Source organism: Stegostoma tigrinum, chromosome 13 (genome assembly GCF_030684315.1).
Source record: "Stegostoma tigrinum isolate sSteTig4 chromosome 13, sSteTig4.hap1, whole genome shotgun sequence".
Lineage (NCBI taxonomy): Eukaryota > Metazoa > Chordata > Chondrichthyes > Orectolobiformes > Stegostomatidae > Stegostoma > Stegostoma tigrinum.
In genome coordinates, this window is record NC_081366.1 from 48,237,062 (window position 1) to 48,259,002 (window position 21,941).

The 21,941-nt window shown below is 38.8% G+C and overlaps 2 protein-coding genes across 3 annotated transcripts in view; one reads left to right on the forward strand and one right to left on the reverse strand.

Moving 5' to 3' along the window:
• The window catches only part of arhgef37 (Rho guanine nucleotide exchange factor (GEF) 37), a 411,845-nt gene that overhangs the window by 164,769 nt on the left and 225,135 nt on the right, over positions 1-21,941 (forward strand). The gene's annotated exons all lie outside the window — the stretch shown is intronic.
• The window catches only part of csnk1a1 (casein kinase 1, alpha 1), a 50,642-nt gene continuing 31,597 nt past the window's right edge, over positions 2,897-21,941 (reverse strand). For both annotated transcript variants that reach the window (XM_048543929.2, XM_048543930.2), the window contains 5 exons: positions 15,027-15,105; positions 10,845-10,919; positions 10,454-10,560; positions 8,523-8,671; positions 2,897-4,378 (listed from right to left, as the gene is read on the reverse strand). In XM_048543929.2, the coding sequence (XP_048399886.1) occupies positions 4,371-4,378; positions 8,523-8,671; positions 10,454-10,560; positions 10,845-10,919; positions 15,027-15,105 (418 nt within the window). In that variant the 3' untranslated portion in view covers positions 2,897-4,370. The remainder of the gene's footprint in view (positions 4,379-8,522; positions 8,672-10,453; positions 10,561-10,844; positions 10,920-15,026; positions 15,106-21,941) is intronic.

Below are 21,941 nucleotides of genomic sequence, written 5' to 3' on the forward strand. Positions count from 1 at the left end.
AGAGGAATCCATTCTGCAAAATGAAAATAAGTTAGCTGTCAACTTCAAAATGGTCCAATGAACCACCTGTTAATTTTCAAACAGATGTCATTTTGTAATAGTAGAAATGCATTTTAAAGCCATGCTACTTACACAAAATACTTCGAGTGTAAATGGTTTTGATAATTCAGTTGCAATCAACGCAATGCAGAAATCAAACTAAAATACTTCACAAAGCAGAATACTGCAGCATCTATATAGGCCAAAAAAATTCATGCAAGTGTGTGACTTTGTCAGAAAGGAGTATTCCAGGTATATTAAATACTGACGTTCTGACAAGCATTGCCAACAATGAATAATCGCATTAAACATTAGTAAACAGCAAAAGAGGGCATTCAAGTCATTTAATGAGGAACAAAAGAGAAATGTAATTTGTAATTTGAGCGAAGACACTGCTTGATGGTGGGTAAATATATTCTGAAGACACTTGGACTAATGACGTAAATCCTGAAAACATTTAACCAAATTAGAGAAAGCAGGCACTTTCGTACATTTACCAATAATTCAGCTTTTGCAAGAGATACATATAATCCTAAGTGAAAAATCAAAAGCATTCTTAAACATCTTTCAAATTCATGATCAACTGCCCAAAAAGCTGAGGTGTGTAAATTTAATCATACACAATGTAACACTTAGAAGGAACAATTTTACTAAATTGTTATAAAGCATTTATGCAGTTGGTACAAAACTCTGGTGGTATGGCATCAGATCAAAGACTAATACTGCATCTACATTCCTTGCATTATTGTACAGAAATAACTAAACCTTCTGTTTTTTTTAAAATTCAATTGGTATCCTGAAGATATCGATGTACAGCTTCTGAATTACTAAACTGGTTACAAACAAATCTTTGATTTGCTTGATGTTACTTCCTACATCTAGATTTTCACTGGAATCTAGATCTATATTTCTCACCCTCTGAGCATTTTCAGACCACTGCAGACAGAAATATTAGTGCCACTTACATTCTTCTCCATATGAATTCCAATATTACTTGTAATACATAGTTGCAAAAAACTGCAGGATAAGATTATGCAACAATAAGTTAAAATACACTGCATTAGAGATCTACAACTCATCTCGAAAATTACCATAAAAATGGAAACAATATTACCAAGCGGTCATTTCTGCATAGCACAACTGTCAGCAGGACAAACAGTCCACTTACAAAAACTCAGTGTTGCCTCGAAGCACATTTTCACCTTGCCACATTAGTGTTTGAAGAACAATCTGGTGTATTTTCTCCTGCCAGAATCTCATGCCCAAAGAGAGAATCCCGCTGATCTTAAACTGATATACAACAAACAACCCAATTTTGTCAATTTGTGCAGGTTAATATTGGAATTCTTGTATGTTAATTCAAAATGTGTATTTTATTTCAGACTTTGAAATAGATGCAGAAGTAATACATTTTTACACCTCAAAAAATTGAAAGCTAATTGGCAAACGTTACTGTCTCAACATCTGATGTCACAATATCCCAGTATATACAGATATTTAACATACAAAACCCATAATTGAACTCACATTCTAAAAAAATGACTAGAGTAGATCAAAAAATGATTAAAAGCAGTAGGTCAGTCTTTTAAACAGGGAATAAGAGGCAAATTGCTATTTGGCAGCATCACTTTGTATTCAATGCTATTGACAAATTATTGCACTGGCAATCTTCACTAAGCTATCACTTTGCATAGGACTCAGGCTTTTTAAAAAAGATCTTCAGTTATCAAACTCTTTTGCTCAATGTCTTTAGATTGACTTTTGTTGCAGCACATGGGAATGGGAGAAAACAGAAAAGGAGAAATATACCTACATTAAAATGCATTTTGTCAAATGCAAGTGTTTTGACTATGAACCTGCACAGAATTTACAATCTTTCAGGAACGAAGTAACTCATGTTTCCAGTTTAAAAATCAGTATTTACAATGTCAAATACTCCTGAAGGGCCAACAGTCAAACTTGAAGACATGCACTTAACTTTCTGTATGCACTCAGTTGCAATAAATTTCTAAAATTAATAGGCATGGTTGAAGCCAGTCACTTCCTTTTGACTATTTATGCTAAATTCCAGCTTAAAAAGATTGAATGGAGTGTTTTGTTCAGCATTGAGAAAAACAGCTTTACAACATGAGAATGTGCATCCAGAGCAAAAAGTACATCTACTTGAATATACAAAATAAAACAGTTTAAAACAAGAGCCAAAAGATCACAGATGATAATAGGGAAGGAAAGAAACTCATGGTAGTACTATCGCCCATGATCTGTACTTGCAATTTTTAAGCAGAAAATAGCCTTCAAATTTCTCTGTCATTTCAATACAAGTATGATTTTTACTTCAACAGAAAGACCTTTCCAGATAGGTCATGCTAGTTGTTTGGTCATGAAGTAGGTCTGAAATAGCATTTATATTTTTCAGGTCACTCCCTGAAAAACACAGGAGATACTATTTCAGACTGGATAGTTACGTTTTCAGGTTGGCTTTGGATTATTGCACACAGAAGCTGTTACAAAGTTTAAAACACCAAGCAGCTTGCTTTTAGAGTTACTAATTGAAGACAGTACTCTACCAGGGATAAATCTAAGGTTTCCATGCTACCCACTACTAAAATCTGAAAGAAATGCAAAACTTGTTTTCTTTCATAAAGAACATTGCAAATAGAAGGTACTCTACCTCTCCAACATCTTGCTCCAAAATTTATTAACAGAAGGAATAAAATTATACCATGTGATAAACTGCAGAGAAAACCAGATTAATTCAAATTAAAGCAATTTGAACATCTGCATAAGTATGTTAGAAATTCAAATTTTACATCTTCAACAGTGCTTGCACAATGAATGGGCAAAAACTAAAGACTGGTCAGGTGGTTCCGACAAGTAACTTTTAATTTATTCTTACATGCTAAAAAGGAATAAATTACACTGTTAAAGTACTTCCAGCAATAAAAGATTTCAGCTGGGCCAGAATCGCAGCCAGCAACAGTTGCTATTTCTGCACTGTACACCTTGACTGCAAAACATCAGTTAATTTTCATTCATTTTACAAGATCAAAAAGAAAAGTAAAAAAACCTCCAACACGCTTTATAATTTCAAAGAAACACCAAAGTTCAGCCATTGTATATACCAATGGTATTTGCTTAGTAGCTGCAGAGGCTCCAGCTTGGGATACAGATTCTTTCTATAACCAATTTACTGCAGCAAGAACAAAAGCGAATGCCGCACCCCCCCAAAAAAATTACAAAATAACCACCGTATCAAAAAAGGAGAAAGGTACATCTGTCTACAAATCTAAAGCTCTGTGAAGAAATGCAACATCTTTAAATTAACTGGCTTTTGAAAGTTTGCTGATTTTTTTTTGTTTAAAAACAGTGAAAGTTGAGCAAAGTTGCATTGCAAACAGGGAACTTCAGCACAGCAATATAAAATAACCCTAGTCTTTTAGAAGTGTTTTCTTTTCAATTAACATGTAAACAAAAAAGCTGACGTCCAAAAACACCGTAAATCTCAGTCAGAGTAGATGTACACAGTGATTACAATGCTATCTAAGCAATTTACAAACAAGGTCAGTCTCATGTTGTTAGCTAAGCTTGCGATGACTAAGCTTTTCTTTTAACCATGGACAATATACTTAATGCAGAGTTCTAGACTTCTAGTAGTCACTACTTTTGTCATTTCTTCACATTAGATACCATTCCAGCATAAGACAGCAGGCAGAGTCCTTCCAACAAAAAAATATTAATTCTTTGGTTGCTATTGGTTTACTACTGATTGCAGGTGCTTAAAAAGAGAAATTTCAGCCTTTAGTATTTATCATTTTCTATTAGACAACAGGACATTTAGAACAGTACAGGGGAAAGATTAGTTGTGTTGTGTACCTTTCAAGTACATATTTGGGTGAAATTTAGAGACTGCTTGTGGAACAGCTCCCACGTGCCACTGAAGAATCATCCCTTAACTGCCAGGCAGTAGAGAACCAAACAAGAAAAGAAAATTGGCAAATGCACAATGTTATTTTCTCTCCACGTGTAAACCACTTTCGTACATCCCATTTATTGAATAAAGAAAACTGAACACCAGCAAGACTGCTTCAGATGCTCTATTTTGTAAGATGAAATTGCGCTTTTCCAGGAATTAGTTTGATTAAAGGCTGCTACAGTTGCAGGTACAGTTTTTATATGCACTTCCCAGAGTTTGCTGTATCCAGTAGAGTTTAATTCATCAGTTTATGGTTGTCCACTGAACGGCATGTACATGTGAAACAAAAATCTGAGGGGAGTGACAAAAGGCAACCTGCTCTCACATGCTGCTGTGCTTCTTCGTTTCAACCTTGCGATCAGAAACCTGTAGGAAAAGACAGTCATTTAAAAAGATCTGCATGCCATTGATTACATATAACCTACATGAATTCTTTGCAGATTAAATTCAAATTAAGCCCTGTATTTCAATGTAGTCAACATCACTATTCACCATATTTATGTGAAACATGCTAACTCTTTTCCATGCAATTCATTAGGAATAAATAAGGACAAAGGCAAAAAAGTGCAAGTATTCAAGAGAAAAGGAAAAGCACCCAGAAGCACATCAAGGAGGAAAGCAACAGGTTTCGGGTGTTTCCTTCTAGCTAAGTTTTAATTTAATTTCTATTAAGATTATATATAAACAGCAATATACTTGTATGGCATTTTAACATAAAATATTTCAAGGTATTTCACAGGCAGACATTAAAAGGTTTCCATGACAAAGCTACACAAAGGTCAGATGACCATATGCACGATCAAAGAATGACTTAAAGGATGACAGAAGCAGGAAGGGTACGCCAAAGCTTGGGGGCTGAGGCGACAAACTGTGGCACCAATAATCATTCAAATCACATATGCTTAACAGGTTAGAATGAGAAGAACCGAGATTTATATGCAGGGTGTGGGGCTAGAAGGGAGGCGATGAGAAGATTTGGGGGAATGGGCGGGGGAGGGGGGGGGGGGTGGTGGTGGTGGTGGTGGTGAAAGAGATGAGATGAAGCTTTTTAAAAAATAAATATGGAGATTGCTTGGCCAGGTTGGAAATCAAGTCAGCACACATGAGTGATAAGGGAATAGGACATTTTGGAAGTTCAAATACAGCAGGGTTTTAGGAGAACGAGTTTACGGGGAGTAGGCTGACAAATGCTGGCAAGGATTGCCTTGGGATAGTCAAGTCTGGAAGTAATTAAGATGTAAACGAGGGTTTCAGTGAATGAACAGAAACAGGGCTAAAGTGAAGTAATGGCACAGTTGAGGTTAGAAGCTCAACTTAGGAATGAACGCGACAAAGTTACAGGCAGACTAGTTTAGTCTCAAACTGTATTTTATAGGTGGGGGAGACGAGAGAAAGGGAGAGCTAAAAAGTGAAGCCCTGTTTCCGACAGGGAAAGGTCAATAAGCATAGGTGTAAAGTAAATGCAGAAGTATTAAAAATTGAAAAGAAATGGGCTTCTAAGGTTTTAGAGTAGATTTGTAGCCTAGGTTTTGGATGTTGCGGTTGGTTGACTTGCTGAGCTGGTTCATTGTTCCACAAATGTTTCATTGTTCCGCTGGGTAGCATTAGTGCAACCTCTGATGAAACACTTGTTTTCCCACCTGTTACTTAAACTCTAGTCCATTGAGCTGGATTACCTCACTTCTGGCTTTCCTTCGCAATGGAGTGTAAATGGGGTCTGGCTCTGTTTATTGATGGCTTACTTAGAGAAGAACCAGGCCTCTAGGAATTCCAATGCTTGTCTGTTTCATCTGTGCCAGGATCCTGGTGTTGTCCCAAATTGGTGGTTTTCCATATCCATGTGGATGGAGATGAGTGAGTATTGGGCAAAGACATGACTAATGCTCACTCATCTCCACCAAATGGATAAGGAAAACCTTATGTTACCCAGCAGGTTAATGAACCGTCTGAAGAACAAGCCAGTTCGGCGAGGCGACCAACCAACCACAATGTATGTTCTAGGGACTAGTGGGGGCTTCAGAAACCACTGACTCAGGGTATGGTAGAGGCAGAAACCATAATCACAAGCAGTAGGTAAATCATCATGCAAAGGCACTGTAACCTACAAGTTCACTGACTAGGAGCTAGAAAATAGGAGAGTAGGATTAGATTCTCAAATCACCAGTTAGAACAAACATGGTCACCTCCCATGTTGTTAATCTCTTATTACCATGACAAATCTGTTAATACAGCATTGATAAGACAATTCCCAGCCTAACATTTTAGAAGACTGTTACTGCCTTACTAGAATGCAAGGAAGATTTACATAATTGGTACCCAAGACAATTATGTGGAGAGATTAAATAAACAAATTGTACTCCTCAGTGGAGAATGCTATAAACTAAAACAAAAGCCAAAGAAATCCAAGGTAAATGAAAAATTCTGCACCAGTAATCAGGTGGAATCTGGAAAGTACTGCTGATAAACCAAATAACCTCCTCACACAAAGGTTTAGAATAGGAGGTCATTACATCTCAAGACAAAGACAAAACATGGATGAAGCTATACAGTGACACTGTTTTCTGGATCTTTCAAAACTTGCTACCATAAATTTGCACCATGAATTGTGAATTACACAAAATTGTCAAGCAAAATTGGGCCAACTTAACTTTTGTTTTTGTGAATACTTCTTGCAACAGTTGCCAAATGAAAAGTGATAAATGAAAACTTGTCCATGTTTAATGAGATGGTCATTATGAACTGCAATGAACTGTTACAATGTTGACTTTTGGTTGAGAAAGTCTTCTGAGAGACAAGCCCCAGCCCATAAGTGGAGCTGGAAGAGCACACCTGTTCAGATAGCATTTACGGAGCAGGAAAGTCAACATTTTGGTCTATCCTTACTGTCTCCAACAGCCAGCCCAAATGATCCAAGCTTTAAAAAACACTTAACTGTAAGCAAATTCCATTGTGTTTTTATATCAAAAAAAATTTAATAAAGATTTATTTGAATCAAAACAAAGTGAAGCATTGGGTCATTGCAGAGTTTTAACTCAAATATTAATTCACGTGTGGTTGTAAAGTAGTAATCTGTAAACACAGGAGAAAAAAGTCAATCCTTCACTGTACGAACAAAAGTTCTCACGACAATGGCTCCTAGTAGAAGGGAGTACTGGGAGGTGACAGCCTACTGGCAGTATTACTGGATTTAACCGATAGACCCAAGCAATGTTGAGGGCGTGGGTTCAAATCCTATCAGAGTAGATGGTGAAATGTGAATTCAATAATAAAAAATCTGCAATTAAGAGCCTGATGGTGCCCATGAATCGATCATGGGGAAAAAAAACCATGAGTTCACGAATACCTTTTGGGGAAGACTATTGCCATCCTTACCTGGTCTGGACTACATGGGATTCCAGATCCACAATGTGGTTGATTCTCAACTGTCCTCTGGACAATTATGGATGGGCAATAAATGCTGGTTAGTCACTGGTGCCCCCATCCAGTGAAAGAATAATAAAAAATACAACTTCTAGACAGAAACCATGAAATAGGTAGGAAGCTATGTTGGTGACAAGAATGTGTGGAATCTGCAAGAGGACACACAGTGGACAAGAAAACTTGACAGTTTAATGTAGCAAAGTGTGAAGTCATGAACTTTGATAGGCTGACAAGATGGGCTACTATTTCAAGAGAAACACCCAAGTAGTTTAGAGCAGAGAGGTCTGTATTTCTTATGCATGAAACAACATTATGTACACAGATGTAGCAATTTTGGATTTCTACCCTTTACTGCTAGATGGTTGGTTTTAAAAAAAAACAGCGAAGTCTTGTTACAATTATACAGAATGTTGGTGAGTACACACCTGGAGTACTGTATACAGTTTTGGTCCTTGTATATTTGAAAAGGATATACTATCATGGGAGGCTGATCATCAGAGATACAGTAGGATAATTCCTAGTATTAAGGGGTTGACTTATGAAGAGTGGCAAAGCAGGTCTAGCCTTTATTCATGAGGGTTTGAAGAACGAGGGATGATCTTACAGACTCCGATAAAATTCTGAGCGTTTTGACTAAGTAATCATAGAGATGTTTCCACCAGTTGGGAGTGTCTTCAACCAGGGGCCCTAGTGATGCAAAGGACACATTTAAAACAGAGATGTAAAGGAAATTCTTATTCCAGACATTACTGGATGTACGTAAGATTTGTGATAATAGGAAGCTGACAGCCATGTGGAAACAGCACGAAAACAGAGTTGAGGCCTAGAACAGATCAGCCATGTCATTAATGAATAGCAGGGTAGTGCTGAAGTGCTGGGACACCTAATTGTGCTCTGGTTTCTTACATTTTTCCAGAACAATTTGGAGGGGATATTTCACACAAAGCACCGATGTTAAATTAGCCATAATCCTCCTTTCCCAAACACCTATATCCAAAATATATTTTGAATACATGTTGATTTCCAACTTAGGACCAGAGATGCACACCACTGCTTAAAAATTTAGTTTCGTTTTCAAAATGCCACTTACCTTTCATGTTGCTCTTGGACTTCTCTGTCTGCTTGCCTGTGGGGGTCTGAGCTTGCTGCCCTTGCCCACTAGAAGAAGCTGCCTGCTGTGCTGCCTTTTGCTTCAACATTGTCCAGTCAAAGGTGTAGTCATACTGATGATTCAAGGTTCTAAAGAAAAAAAAGGAAACATCAACGTTGAGAAACTAGAAAATGTTGATAATTCCACCAGTACTTCTCCCCAGGCTGCTTTTTGGTTTAAAAAACCATTCAACTTTTACACTACAGCAATTGCAAGAACAAAAAAACTTCATGAATGTTTTTTTTTTGAAAAATAAAACAACTGACTGAAAAATTCACAGTTATTCACTACTGTCAAGAAAGAATGCTGCCAATGGCACAGAAGTGGATGCAGCGGTGAAAATGACAGAATTTAAAAAAAGGCCCTTTAATGCTTCAAGTAGAAAAGCCGGTCTGAATGATATACAATGTTACTAATGGATTATGAGAAGAAACATACGCAAAGCACAAATTTCCAATGTTCATTAGAAAAGCAGGATCACAGGACTAGAAGACTTCAAATGTCTCACCTCTGTTCAAACCAGGGGAGAAAGAATAAACCAGAAACTACAGGTCAGTCAACCCATCCCAAGTGATAGGGAAACTTTGAACCAATAACCTGGGACACAATTATGTGGAAAGAAAAAGATGAAGTGACCAGAATGGATTTTTTTATGGTTGCAAGGAAGTTAGATATAGCTTTGCCTTAACTCCAGCAAATGGTTCTCTGAATTGAGTAGCTTAATTTTGATAATATCAAATATCTTTTGCAAATGTCATATAATAGATTGTTGGAAAATCTGGAGTTAAGGGGATTAGAACGACATTTGTGGCTGCATACAAAAAATTAGTGAAGAAAGTTCAACTCTTAAAAAAAATCAGAAGGAGATGTACAAAGACACACTCATTGGTTTCAATGTTAGAATCACTTCTCTTAATATTGAGATTGGGCCTGGGTAATTAGAAAAATTTCCAAGTCTGCACATCTCATGACTAACACAGTAAACAATAAAGATAGTAAGGCACTTCAGAAGGATACATGGGCAGAAATGTGGTAGTTGAAACTTAATGCATTAAACTGTAATACAATACATTCTGGCTTGGACAATAAAAATGGAAATTGGGTGCAAATCAGAGGCTTAGGGGAAAAATATTTTTAAAACAATAAAGCAGGAAAACCAAATTTAAAATGCACATATGTTGGGAGTTTATATACAAAAGCTAACACATTGAGCTACACCTTCAAGAAACGTTGGTTAGGCTTTAGTTCAAATATGCCAGCTAACATCCACGCACGAAGGACAAAAAAATCTTAACAGAATGCACTGAAAGATGCAACAGAACAGCAGCAGAGATGAGGAACTTCAGTTATACATAGACACAAACTGTTGATTTTACTGCAGAGATGCTTAAACGGAGACTTGAGAGATGCTCAGAATAACACGCTCGGTATTTTAAACAAGGAGAACGGCGTCAGTGACAGAAGAGTTGGCGACCAGAAGATGCAGATTTAAGATAAATGACAAGGAGCCAGAGGAAATGAGGGGGTAAAAGACAGTGGTTATGATTACCTGAAACGCACTGCTTGAAAGAATGAATGAACAGATTAGGGAGATTTCAATTGGGAAAGGATAAATAGTTGCAGAGAATAAGTGTTAGAGGGAAAATAGCAACGGCATGCAAGTAGTTCATGCCTTTTTCAATATCACAATGAACATCACTGCCTCTTCAACTGCTGCATCTAATATCTGGAAGAGGTGGTGATAATGTGTCCAAATACAACTTTGAAAAATTGTAAAATTAGCAATATCAATAGAGGAAAACAATTTATTGTTCAACCCCAAATCCTCCACTGTGTAATGACAAAAAAATGCATTATTGTTTTCACATCACCTGAAAAGAATGCGGAAAAGCTGTCGAAGATACATGTAATCAGGTGCTTCTTCAAAACGTAGCCCACGACAGTAGTTCAGGTACATTGCAAACTCAGCAGGGAACCCCTAAGTTAAAACAGAAAGAATTAACATTGTACTCAACTCATTTCTACAATTAATGAGAATCCCTTCCTAAAGAGAAGCCCATGCCTCTCAGCCACAGCATACAATTAAGCTTAGGTGGATCTTCCAGAACTTGCACTGCTAACGTTGCGATTAAGGCAGTGTATCTCTACTTGCAGCACTACCAGTAGCACTTCATTAAAGATTTCAAAGGTAGTTAAGCATAAAGTGTTCCTTGCAAGAGTTGATTAATACCTGATTCGAATAAGCTTCGAATCAAAGCCTACCTTACACAAAACCTCAACTGGTGTGGACATCTTTTTCTCACTAATCTTCTCATATTTCTGCTTCTTTGTGGCTGCCTATGGAATAAACACAAAATTGGAACAAGGTTAAAAATTAAGTATTAAACATTTTGTAAGCCAATTTATAATTCAAAGAAAAGCACCTGCTTGTTAGCTCAAGGATAATCTGGCTTAATATCAACATTGCATAATTACTTTTAATTGCAGAAAATATTCAATGTTGCAAATATAATACTAAAACAAGTCAGGAATTATCCAGTTATACTAATTTTATTTAGCTGTTTGGTCACAACCTTTAACCTCATGTTACATCCTCTGTTTAACCATCAAGGGAAGAGCCACATTTAAAAAAAAACTGGCAAGTGAACAAATATACTGCCAGAGTTGATTTAAACAAATACAAAATTAACAATTCTACTAAAAATGGATAAGCTACATTTTCATCAAGGTAATCAATGTAATGAAGGAAAATTGGGGTAAAACTATTCTTTAAAGTTTGGAACTGGCTCACATTTGACCCTTTAAGTAATAAGGCAGAAAAAGACTGAAGATTCCAAGTTAGGTTATTGATGGACTGAGTTATTCATTTCGTCAAGGCTATAAACATGGCTCCATAAATTGGCATTATTATATCTAGGCTAGAGAGGCAAAAGCAAAACAAAATTCCCTTCTCCAGTTCACCAATCAGCTGTTGGTCAAGCAGGTCACCCTGCCTTGCCCTCCAAGTAGTACCACACCATGCCATTAGTAAATGCCTTCTTAAAAAAGGGCAGAGAGAAAGCTACAAATAGCAAGAGAAAACAAGGTGTGAAGTTGGATGAACAATAGCAGGTCAAGCAAAGCTGACGTTTTGGGTCCAGGCCCTTCTTCAGAATGGGTCTGAAGGAGGGTCCAGACCCGAAATGTCAGCTTTCCTGCTCTCCTATGTTGCTTGGCCTGTGTTCATCCAGCTCTACACCTTGTTAACTCAGATTCTCCAGCACTGGCAGTTCCTACTATCTCTACATCAAATAGTAAATACTATTGAGTAGCAAGTAAGTGCAAGCACTAAAACAAATCTCATTAATTCATGCAAGTTGGTGCAAAAATACAAATCATTACCATTGATTAGGAAACCATACAAGTGACTGAAGCTAGATCAAACTTTAAACAGCTTCCTCTATGCACTTAATGATGACCACATGCAGACATTTATTGAAAATTAAGATCCCAGAATGTAAGATTAACACCTAGTATGGCACTGGGCTATGCAGAACATCAATAACTGATCTATTCCTTGGTTCGTGCCCTTACTTGATCTAGCGCAGTAAAATATTGCGTTTGAATGGGTAGAGGTAGGGAATGTTGAGGGAGGAACGTGCTTAATGACAAAAAAAAAGTTCCATTTATTGCTTGCAAATACAAGTCCAGTCATCATTAGTCTGTCTGCCTGCCTGTCTCAAATGCACCAGCATCACTTTGCCAAAATCCATGTTTTTCAAAAGTCATCAATTGCTCACCTAGTAAAAGTAAACCAGTCGAAATCCAAGTGGACTCATATCGTCTAATAGTTGCAAGAAAGTAAACAGGCGCAGAAGCAAACTATTGCCACCTAGACTTTGTCAATTACTTAGTAGATTGTCAACGATGATTTTTAATTAAACAAATGGATTTTGAAGTAGTGGTAGTGGCACATTAATCCATCATGCTTGGTTAAAAAGATGGCTGACATCATTTAAAATCCTGTTACAACAGTATTTACAAGTGTTGAGGTCTGTCACATGAGATGAGATGAGCTTATGTCAAAAATTCACAATTATGGCTATTTAAAATACAGCAAGTATCATTCACAGAAGAATTGTTGCACTGCATATGAAGGCGCTGCTTCCTGTGAAAAAAAAAGATCACCCACATTTTCAACAAATCGGAGGCCTTCTGATATTTTAAGAAGGTGGGCTGATGTAATACACGTGCTTTTGTGAAATGTCAGCATTTGAAAATTTAATTTTGCCAGAACAATACTACAAGAATAGCACGATTCAATTAGTTTAACAAGTCTCCAGGACAAAATGTTTACATATTTGTTTCATGTAACAAATACTTCCAAGTGCTTTTATCATACAAATGTAGTTTCTTTCTCAATCTAAACACAATCACAAACCACAATTTTCACCTGCCCTTAAAATTACTGGCATCAGAAAAAGAGCCACTTATTTGTATTTACAATGCAAACAGCACAATTATGCTAGTTAGCTGCAATCACTTATGCTGGAGGTATTCGCCAAATGCAGAAGATACTCTGATTCCATACTAGACAGATACATAGAAAGCAGAGGAAAAGGAACTGGGAAAGAAATAGCAGGGGCGAAGATAGGATGAGATAGTAGGAACTGCAGATGCTGGAGAATCCGAGAAAACAAGGTGCAGAGCTGGATGAACACAGCAGGCCAAGCAGCGGAGGATCAGAAATTTTTTCTGAAGGGTCAAGACCCGAAACATCAGCTTTCTTGTTCCTCTGATATTGCTTGGCCTGCTGTGTTCATCCAGTTTTACATCTGGTTATCCATGAAGATAGGGTAATGCATCATGGAGGATAATTAGTCACAGAATGGTTAGACACGGATCGTTAGCTCAGGTGGTTGGGAAGGTTCATTTATGACATCACCACCAAAAGCATGGGCTCAATTCCCACACCAGCTGAAATTGTCATGAAGGACTCTGCTTCTCCATCTCTCGCCTGAGCTATGGTGTGCCACTACTGTGTCTCTCTAATGAGGCTTCTATGGTCTGCTAGGACTACGGCAACTCTCTTTACAGACAACCCACAGTGGTGAGGATAATGCAACACAGACAAGCATGACACATGAGATCTCCCAGGGAGTATTTATAAGCAGTAGCAGGATATCAGTTGAAACGAACAAAATACTGGAGAAACTCAGAAGGATACAGTCAATACTTCTGGTTCAGTACGATTCTTTGCTATGAAGAAAACTGCTTTTCAGTTTCTGCAGTAGTGCTTGTTTCCAGCTTGCACAGTGTTTTGCTTTTATTTGGATGATAAATTGAGTTCAGGGCATGAAAACTAGTGAAGAACAGATCACATTTATACCTGATGCATATTCCACACATCTTCTGAAGATGTTAGCAGTCTGTTTATTATTGGCTGGCTGGCAAATACTTCATATGAAATGGCTGAACAGCATTTTCTCACAAATGTGATCTGCAAGTTTGAAAGGTTTGCTCTAATAGCCATAAGCTGAGACATGTCTTTATACATTATTCACACCATTCCAAAAAAACATATAGCCTCATGGGTTATTCTTTAAAAAATAATTAATCTAATGCATTCAGAACATTATAAAAATTTATATAGTACGCAAAGTATATCCCAAGACTCAAATCCTAAATCTGCATACTAGCTACTCATTCCTCAAGATGGAGTTTTCTTAAAACAGGTCCAGTTTATCATAAGGAGATGGATAAGAACAAGGTAGTCTTGCTATAATTGTATAACACTTTGGTGAGATCACATCTGGAGTACTGTATGAGTTTGACTTCCATATTTAAAAAGGATGTACTTCCTAGGAAGAGATTACTGGATACATTCCTGCAGTGACAAGATTGTCCTGTAGCAAGAAGCCGAGTAAACTGGGCTTGTATTTTGGCTACGATAATGATTGAGAACTGATCTCATGGAAAAATGCAAGGTAAATAGAGCTGGACATGGTAGACATTGCCAGCCAGGACAATCTAGAGCTCAGAATCACAAATTCATTAGGGCAGATCATTTAGCGCGAGATAGGAGATACTTATATAAAGCCTAGTGAATCTTTGTAGTCTACCCAACAGGTTGTAAATTTGCCATCTTTGAGTTTAGTTAGCACTAAGTTGGACATAAATTTGTTCCCACAGGGAATCTGTGCATATAAGCAAACAGACTGGAGAGTGGGAGAGGGGGTGGAAAAAAAACCCAGCCAGAATTTTATTAGAGAGCAGGCTAAAGGCTCATATGGTGCATATTTCTGCTCTCAATTCTTAGACTAATTTCCTCAACCACGGGTCAGAAATGCTTCAAATTTAATGAATAATCACAAAGATTAGATGTATATAATTGCAACTCAAACCATCTACATTAAGGCTGATCTATGTTGCTACTTATTTTGATCCCATTTGCCTTGGATTTACCTTCAATCCTTGCCAGGGAAGGCTTGTTCTGTTGAAGTACATCAGTACGTATCCTAGAGATTCCATATCATCACGACGACTGTTGGGCAAAAAAAAGATAGTTGTTCTCAAGAAATTACAAAACCAAGTGGAAAGTATCTTAACCATTTCGCTTGGAAAGCTTTACTTCAGAGTACTGAAACCCAGAGATAGCCAAGGAGAACAAGTTAAAATCAGGTGACATCTCAACCTACAGGATGCGAGTGAAAACCCAAGGGTCCCAACATAGGGCACAATGAGCAAGATTTCTGGATTTCTGAAAATGTACATGTGAGAATTTTAAAAAATTAATACTCTCTACCCAGCCTGTACTTAGTTGATCTGATTGCAAAAAAAATTAAATCCTATGCATACATTTCAATTTGAATCTGGCTTTTCCCAATTTACTAGCAAAATTAAAACTACAGCTCTTGGGAACTTCAGATGAAGTAGCCAGTTTTGGCCAGATCATACTACATCTGATCAAGTTGATTAGAACTATCTACTGAAGTTTTGGTATCGGTTTATTTTTCCCTCAAGTTATACCCAGCTTTACATCATAAGTTTTTCTTCTTGATCAAGTAAAAATCAGTCAGTACAGACTGTCACAATACAATGGCTTTAAGAGGTGCATTTGATCCTGTTCTTTTAAGAACGCTTGGGGCAGAGGTACTGAGAAGTCTGCTCCAAAGCTTATCACAAACAGCTTGAGCTGCCTTGGTTTTTTTTTTAAAATAAGCACTGGAATGATAGAAACAGCCTGACCGGGTGGGGTCAAACTCCCACAGAACGTAGACTTTTAAGTTTTAGCCTTCAGCAGTTGCTGCTTGGGTCTTCAAGTTGAATATGGAAGTTATTTTTTCTGTTACAGCTAAAAGCTGACAGTTCCCTTCCTGTTGCTGGAATTGCATGCTAGGTGATCTACTTTACTAAATTTGCATTTGCCAAAGATGTGTTTTGAGACATTGGAGCAGTTAATGAGTTAATACATATATTTTGTTAATCATTTTGATAGCGTTTACAATTAGGCCAATTAGAATCAAGAGTCATAGCATGGAAACAGAGTCCAATTAATCCACAATTGACCATGTTACCAAACTAAGTTCCGTCTGCCTTCTTTAGACATTATCCCTCCAAACATTCCTATTCATGTACTGCTTTAAGAAAAAGTTCTAACTGTATCTGCATCCAGCACCTCATTTGGGAGTTCATTCCACACTGGCCACTGTGTAAAAAAGCTGACCTCATCCTGTTTAAATCTTTGTCCCTCACCTTAAGAATATTCCCTAGTTTTGAACTTCCCCACTTTAGGGAAAGTTCTCTGCTATTCATCTCATCTATGCCCCTCATGATTTTACACACCTCTATAAAAAGGTCACTCCTCAACCTCCCAAGCTCCATTGAATAAAGTCCCAACCTAGTTTTGTAAATTCAAACCTTCCATTCCAGTAATTTTCTGGTAAATCTCTTCTGAATCCCCTCCATTTAATAATATCCTTCCTGAAACAAAGTAACCAGAACTGCACAGTAATCCAGTACAGGCCTCATCAACACCCCATATAACTACAATTCGACATCCCAATTCCCATACTCAAAAGAGTGAGCAAAGGAAGCAAACATGCTAAACATCTTAACCACCCTGTCTTCCTGTGACACAAATTTCAAGAGAATTATGTACCTGAACCCCTAGGTTTCTGCTCTACAACACGAACCAAGGCTCTACCATTAATTGTAGAAGTCATGCCCCTGTTTGTTTTACCAAAATGCAATACCCCACATTTATCCAAATTAAACTTCATCTACCACTCCTCAGTCCATCGACAATTAAGATATTTATAATCCTAGCTAACCTTCTCTACTGTCCATTATATCAATCTTGGTGTTATCTCTTTGATGAAGTTTTAATCACCTGCACTAATCCCTCTTAATAATCTCAGTGTCTGAAGAAATAGCAAGAACGGCAGATGCTGGAGTCAGAGACAGTGTGGAGCTGGAGAACACAGCAAACCAGGCAACAAAGCAGCAGGAAAGTTGATGCTGCAGGTCAGAAGCCTCCTTCAGAATTCTGGGTCCCGATGCGAAAAGTCAACTTTCCTGCTCCTCTGATGCTGCCTGGCCTGCTGTGTCCCTCTATCTCCACAGCGTCTTGAAGGGCTTTAGTAAAACACCTAGGAGAAGTTTAACTTATAAGTAAGTTATTATTGCTATATTAGCAAATACTCAAAGGGAGAAATTTTAAGACTATGGCATGCTGCAGCTGGCATTGGGTTAACTGGATAATTCAAAGTGGCCACACTGGGCTAAACAGAGATAATGGGAACTGCAGATGCTGGAGAATCCGAGATAACAGTGTGAAGCTGGATGATCACAGCAGGCCAAGTAGCATCTCAGGAGCACAAATACTGACGTTTCGGGCCTAGATGAAGGTCTTTGTTACACAAGGCTAAAAATTTGATGTAATTCAAAATACTATAATCCACTGATCAAGAAAGATGTGGTCTACTTGGTGTTTCATCACTAGCTGATACATGAATTAAGTGTATTTCTACCATTACAACAATGAAACTTGTTAACACTTATAACTGACTGAAGTACTTTGTGCATCACAAGGTTATGAAAGGCGCTACATAAAATACATTTTTCAAGCCATGGTAAACGAGGGCTGAGTTTTGTGGTGCTTTGGCCAAGTCCCAAATTGGGTCTAGTTTTTCAGAAGGATTTTCACTATGACGCCAGGTTTTCTTGCCCTATCTCAAACTTACTAGTTACCGACAATGCGCCAGTTGTGTTTCTCCTGTCAGATTTCCATCCAACTTACCATGTTCCATTCGTACATAAAATTTGCTTCTAAGCAGATATCTGCCAAAACATCATCACTTGCACGCACATTATCTGAGAAGCTATGCATCTGGATTGCCAATACTTGTCCAATACTGCCACTCACTAGCAATGTAATGGCACAGCAACCATAGCCAGCGTTCACAGCATATACCCCATCGTCATCCTAGTCACTGCTTATCCACATACTTGTCCATTTGAACTCACTTGAAGTCAGCACAATTCTGTTCATTTTAATGATTAGGAGGAATTGTGGAAAAAGCTGAAGATAGCCGTCATCTCATACTGTGAAGAAATCATCTACAAGACCAGAAATGCCAAGACTGGTTTGACAGCAATGACTATATCATCTATAATCTGCCAACAAGAGGAGGAAAGCTTTCCATACCTGGTAAAATAATACCAGCAACACAGACAGAACTCAAACAGCAAACTAAGTTACAAAAAATAAAGCTAGGGAAATCAAGTCCCAGTGGACTGAAAAAAGACAAGGAGTTGCAACTCTTGGCCAATAAGCACGACACCCGAGTTTCTCCAGTATCAAGGCAACATATGGACCGAACACCAATGGCCACAAGCCAATTTCGAGTAAGCATGGAACCCTTTTGAGGGCCATCAACCTCTGATGGAGAAAACTTAAAAATACTTGTAAATTGCAATACAATCATCAACAAGAATATCTGTTGAAATCCCCATTCCACAAAGATGACCTTCAAGTCCCATTTCAGATGGCGGAAGTTGAAACTACTATTAAACACAGAATGGAAAAGCCACTGGACAAGACAGGATTCCAGCTGAGATTTTCAAGCTTACAGGAGCAGAGCTTACCATTCATCTCCATTGACTGTTCCTGAAAAATCAGGGATTTGTCCCAGGTTTTCAGGATGCTGCCATCACTACTGCCTTCAAGACAGAGTGGACTGTGGGAACTAGGTGAATCTCCCTACTCTCCCTCACCAGGTGCTTCCTCCCAGTCTGAGGAAATCCTTCCAGAATGCCAATGTGGCTTCTAACCAAAAGGCATGATTTTCATCACTCAGCAACTCTAAGGGAAACATCAGGAACACTGAGCAAGGTTTTGGACTCCATTATTCATGGAGTGCTATGAAAGAATCTGTCAAAAGGCTGGCTGTGCAGTAAAACTCATCAACAGCCTCGGTCCCCTCCATGACAAGATGCTAACAACTGTCCTCACCAACAGAATCCACTGAGGTCAAGACAGGGGTCAAGCAGAGATGAATGCAGATCATCTGCATCCTTTCCCCCATCTTCATTGCCACCACTCTTCATTTTATCAAGAAGCTTCCCAGTGTGGTGGCCATTTTTCTGTCCCTCCTGTAGACACTTTTCAACCTCAACCGATTGAACCCAAGAAGAAAATGACACTTGCTGGTGGAATTTCAGTATAGAGATAATGTTATCTGCTTTCTTGGAAAGAAGTCTCCAAGCCGCTCAATGCCTTCACGAGCCACACTGAAGAATTAGTCTTAGCCTTAAAGCAGCTCAAGTCCATTACCAATCCCACCCACAGCAAGTTACAGCCTATCCCGCCACTAAAATCAGTGGAGAAATCCTCCCAAATATGGGACATTTCTTCTGCTTGGGGAGCCACCTCTTGTTGAAGACTGACATCAATGCTAAGATCCAACATCACATCCAAACTGACTGTATCACCCTTGGGCACCCTAGGATTACAGTTTTCAATGAATATGACATTCATGATGATATCAAGACCTTGGTGTACAAGGTAATTTTCCTCAACTCTTCTGTATGGCTCCAAAATATAAGACTACATATAGGTACACATCAAGATTCTGCAGGAGTACTATCAATGCTGTTTTAGAGAGATTTTCTGCATCAGCTGGCAGGACAGGCATACTAATATCAGCATCCTAAAAGAAGCCATTAGAATCAGCAGAGGCCATGATCATCTGAAATCAAACTCTGCTGGACGAGCCACGTGGTAAGGATGCCCAAATTCCAACCACCAAAGCCAATCATCTTCACCTAGCTCAATAAAGACACTCAAGAGGAGATCAAAGCAAGTAATTAAGGAATCCTGTTTGCTTCCTTCAAGAAATGAAACAGACTTCAACGTGGGAGACCCTTGTTCAGTAGAAACTCACTTGGAGGAACCTCCTGTATGAAAGGACAATTCCTTGAGAACACCTATCAGTAAAAGGAAGTACAGAAAAGGATCTGCAGGAAGGAATGATGGTGATCAAGGCCAAGAATGAATTACACCTCCCAAAAACACTAGCTAAACGTGTAGTTGGAAATGCAGATCCAGGTTTGGGTTCAGCCAAACAAACAATGAACCATAGCAAATAAGGAATTTCCTAACTAGACAATCATATTTGTTGGTGAGTGATTGGCAATGACGACCTCATTGTGGACCCACATCTGGTCACTGTCCAGTAGGGGGACGTCACATATAAGTAAGCAACTGGTCAAGAGAGTGTACAAATGTGAGCCTTAATTTACAGAAAAGGAAGAGGGAACAGAATTAAAGCCAAAGGGTAACTTCCACCCTGACAACTGCAACCAGATCCCACTGATCACAGATGACTGGTGTGCGCCTGACTCGTGCAAGTGGATCACACCCAGTCTGGAGGTCATTCATGCAAGCTGTGAGCTAAATTCACCAGGTTGCCCTCTGGCATCATTGTCAATTCTTTCCAACATTTAGCTAGCTTGTCAAGTTTGATAAGATGGGAGGCTGAATAGAGGTAAGCTGCTTACTGAGCGTTAATCCCCATCAACTGGCACCATGCCACCGCCCAATTTCAATGCCGCCGTGCTGTTCGTGAAAAGCATAAAAGATGGAATGAGATGAGCTTGACCGAGGTCAGATTCTACCAGTCCCCCATAGTCAAGAACACAACCCAACTTTGGAGCACACCCTGGTTGTGTCCCCTTCAAAAGCAACTTGGGATGTTATCAAAGAGTATTTTCCAAACATTTTTTCATCCTGACACCATTGAGGCTTATAAGCTGTCATGATCCACAGCAAGAAAGGGGCAGGCAGGCCAGAAACAACAATGGGGGTGGGGGGTGGGTGGGTCTTTGTTTGGTGCAGGTTGGTAGAATCCACTTTGATGCAAGCTTGAGTGTTTACTGTGAAGGACATGGAAGATACAGAATGTGGGGAAATAAATAGCAACATCTTGAAAAAGTGCCCATATTACTAAGGTGACAGTGCTGGACATCTTAAAAACACAAATAGGTGGATAAATCCCCAGGACCTGATCAGGTATACCCTAGAGCTCTGTGGGAAACAATTACCAGGCCCCTTGCTGAGATATTTTTACCACTGATAGCCACAGCTGAGGTGCCGCTATGTAAGTGAGGTAGTAAGGACCAGCCAGGGAACTATAGATTGGTGGGCAAGTTGTTGGAGAGAATACAGAGGGACAGGATTTACATGTACTTGGAAAGGCAAGGTCTGATTAGGGACAGTCAATATGGCTTTGTGCATGGGAAATTCTGTCTCATTAACTTGGTTGGGTTTTTTGGGAGTAGAAACGAAGACTGATGAGGGCAGAGCTGTGGACGTGACCCACATGGATTTCAGCATGGCATTTGTCAAGGTTCTGCATTGCAGACCAGTTAGAATACAGGGCGCTCAAGCCACTTGGATACAGGACTGGCTCCAAGGTTGGAAACAGAGGGTGGTGGTTAAGGAACTGCAACCAGCTGCGTGCCATTAGCATCAGTGCCGGGTCTGCTGCCTTTTATCATTTTTGAAAGTGATTTGGTTGTGAACAAAGGAGGCATGATTAGTAAGTTTGCACGTGACAAAGTTGAAGGTGTCGTGGACAGCAAGGAAGGTTACCTCATTACAATGAGATCTTGATCAGATTGCCATGCCTCAGCCCATTGGCCAGAGTGTTTAATTTAGATACACGTGAGATGTATTTCGAAGGGTAAATCAGGGCACCTTAATGGTAAGGTCCTGTGGAGTGTTGCTAAACAGACACCTTAGAGAGCAGGTTCATAGCTTCCTGAAGTGAAGTCACAGGCAGGCAGGGTTGAGAAGACGATGTTTTGTATGCTTGC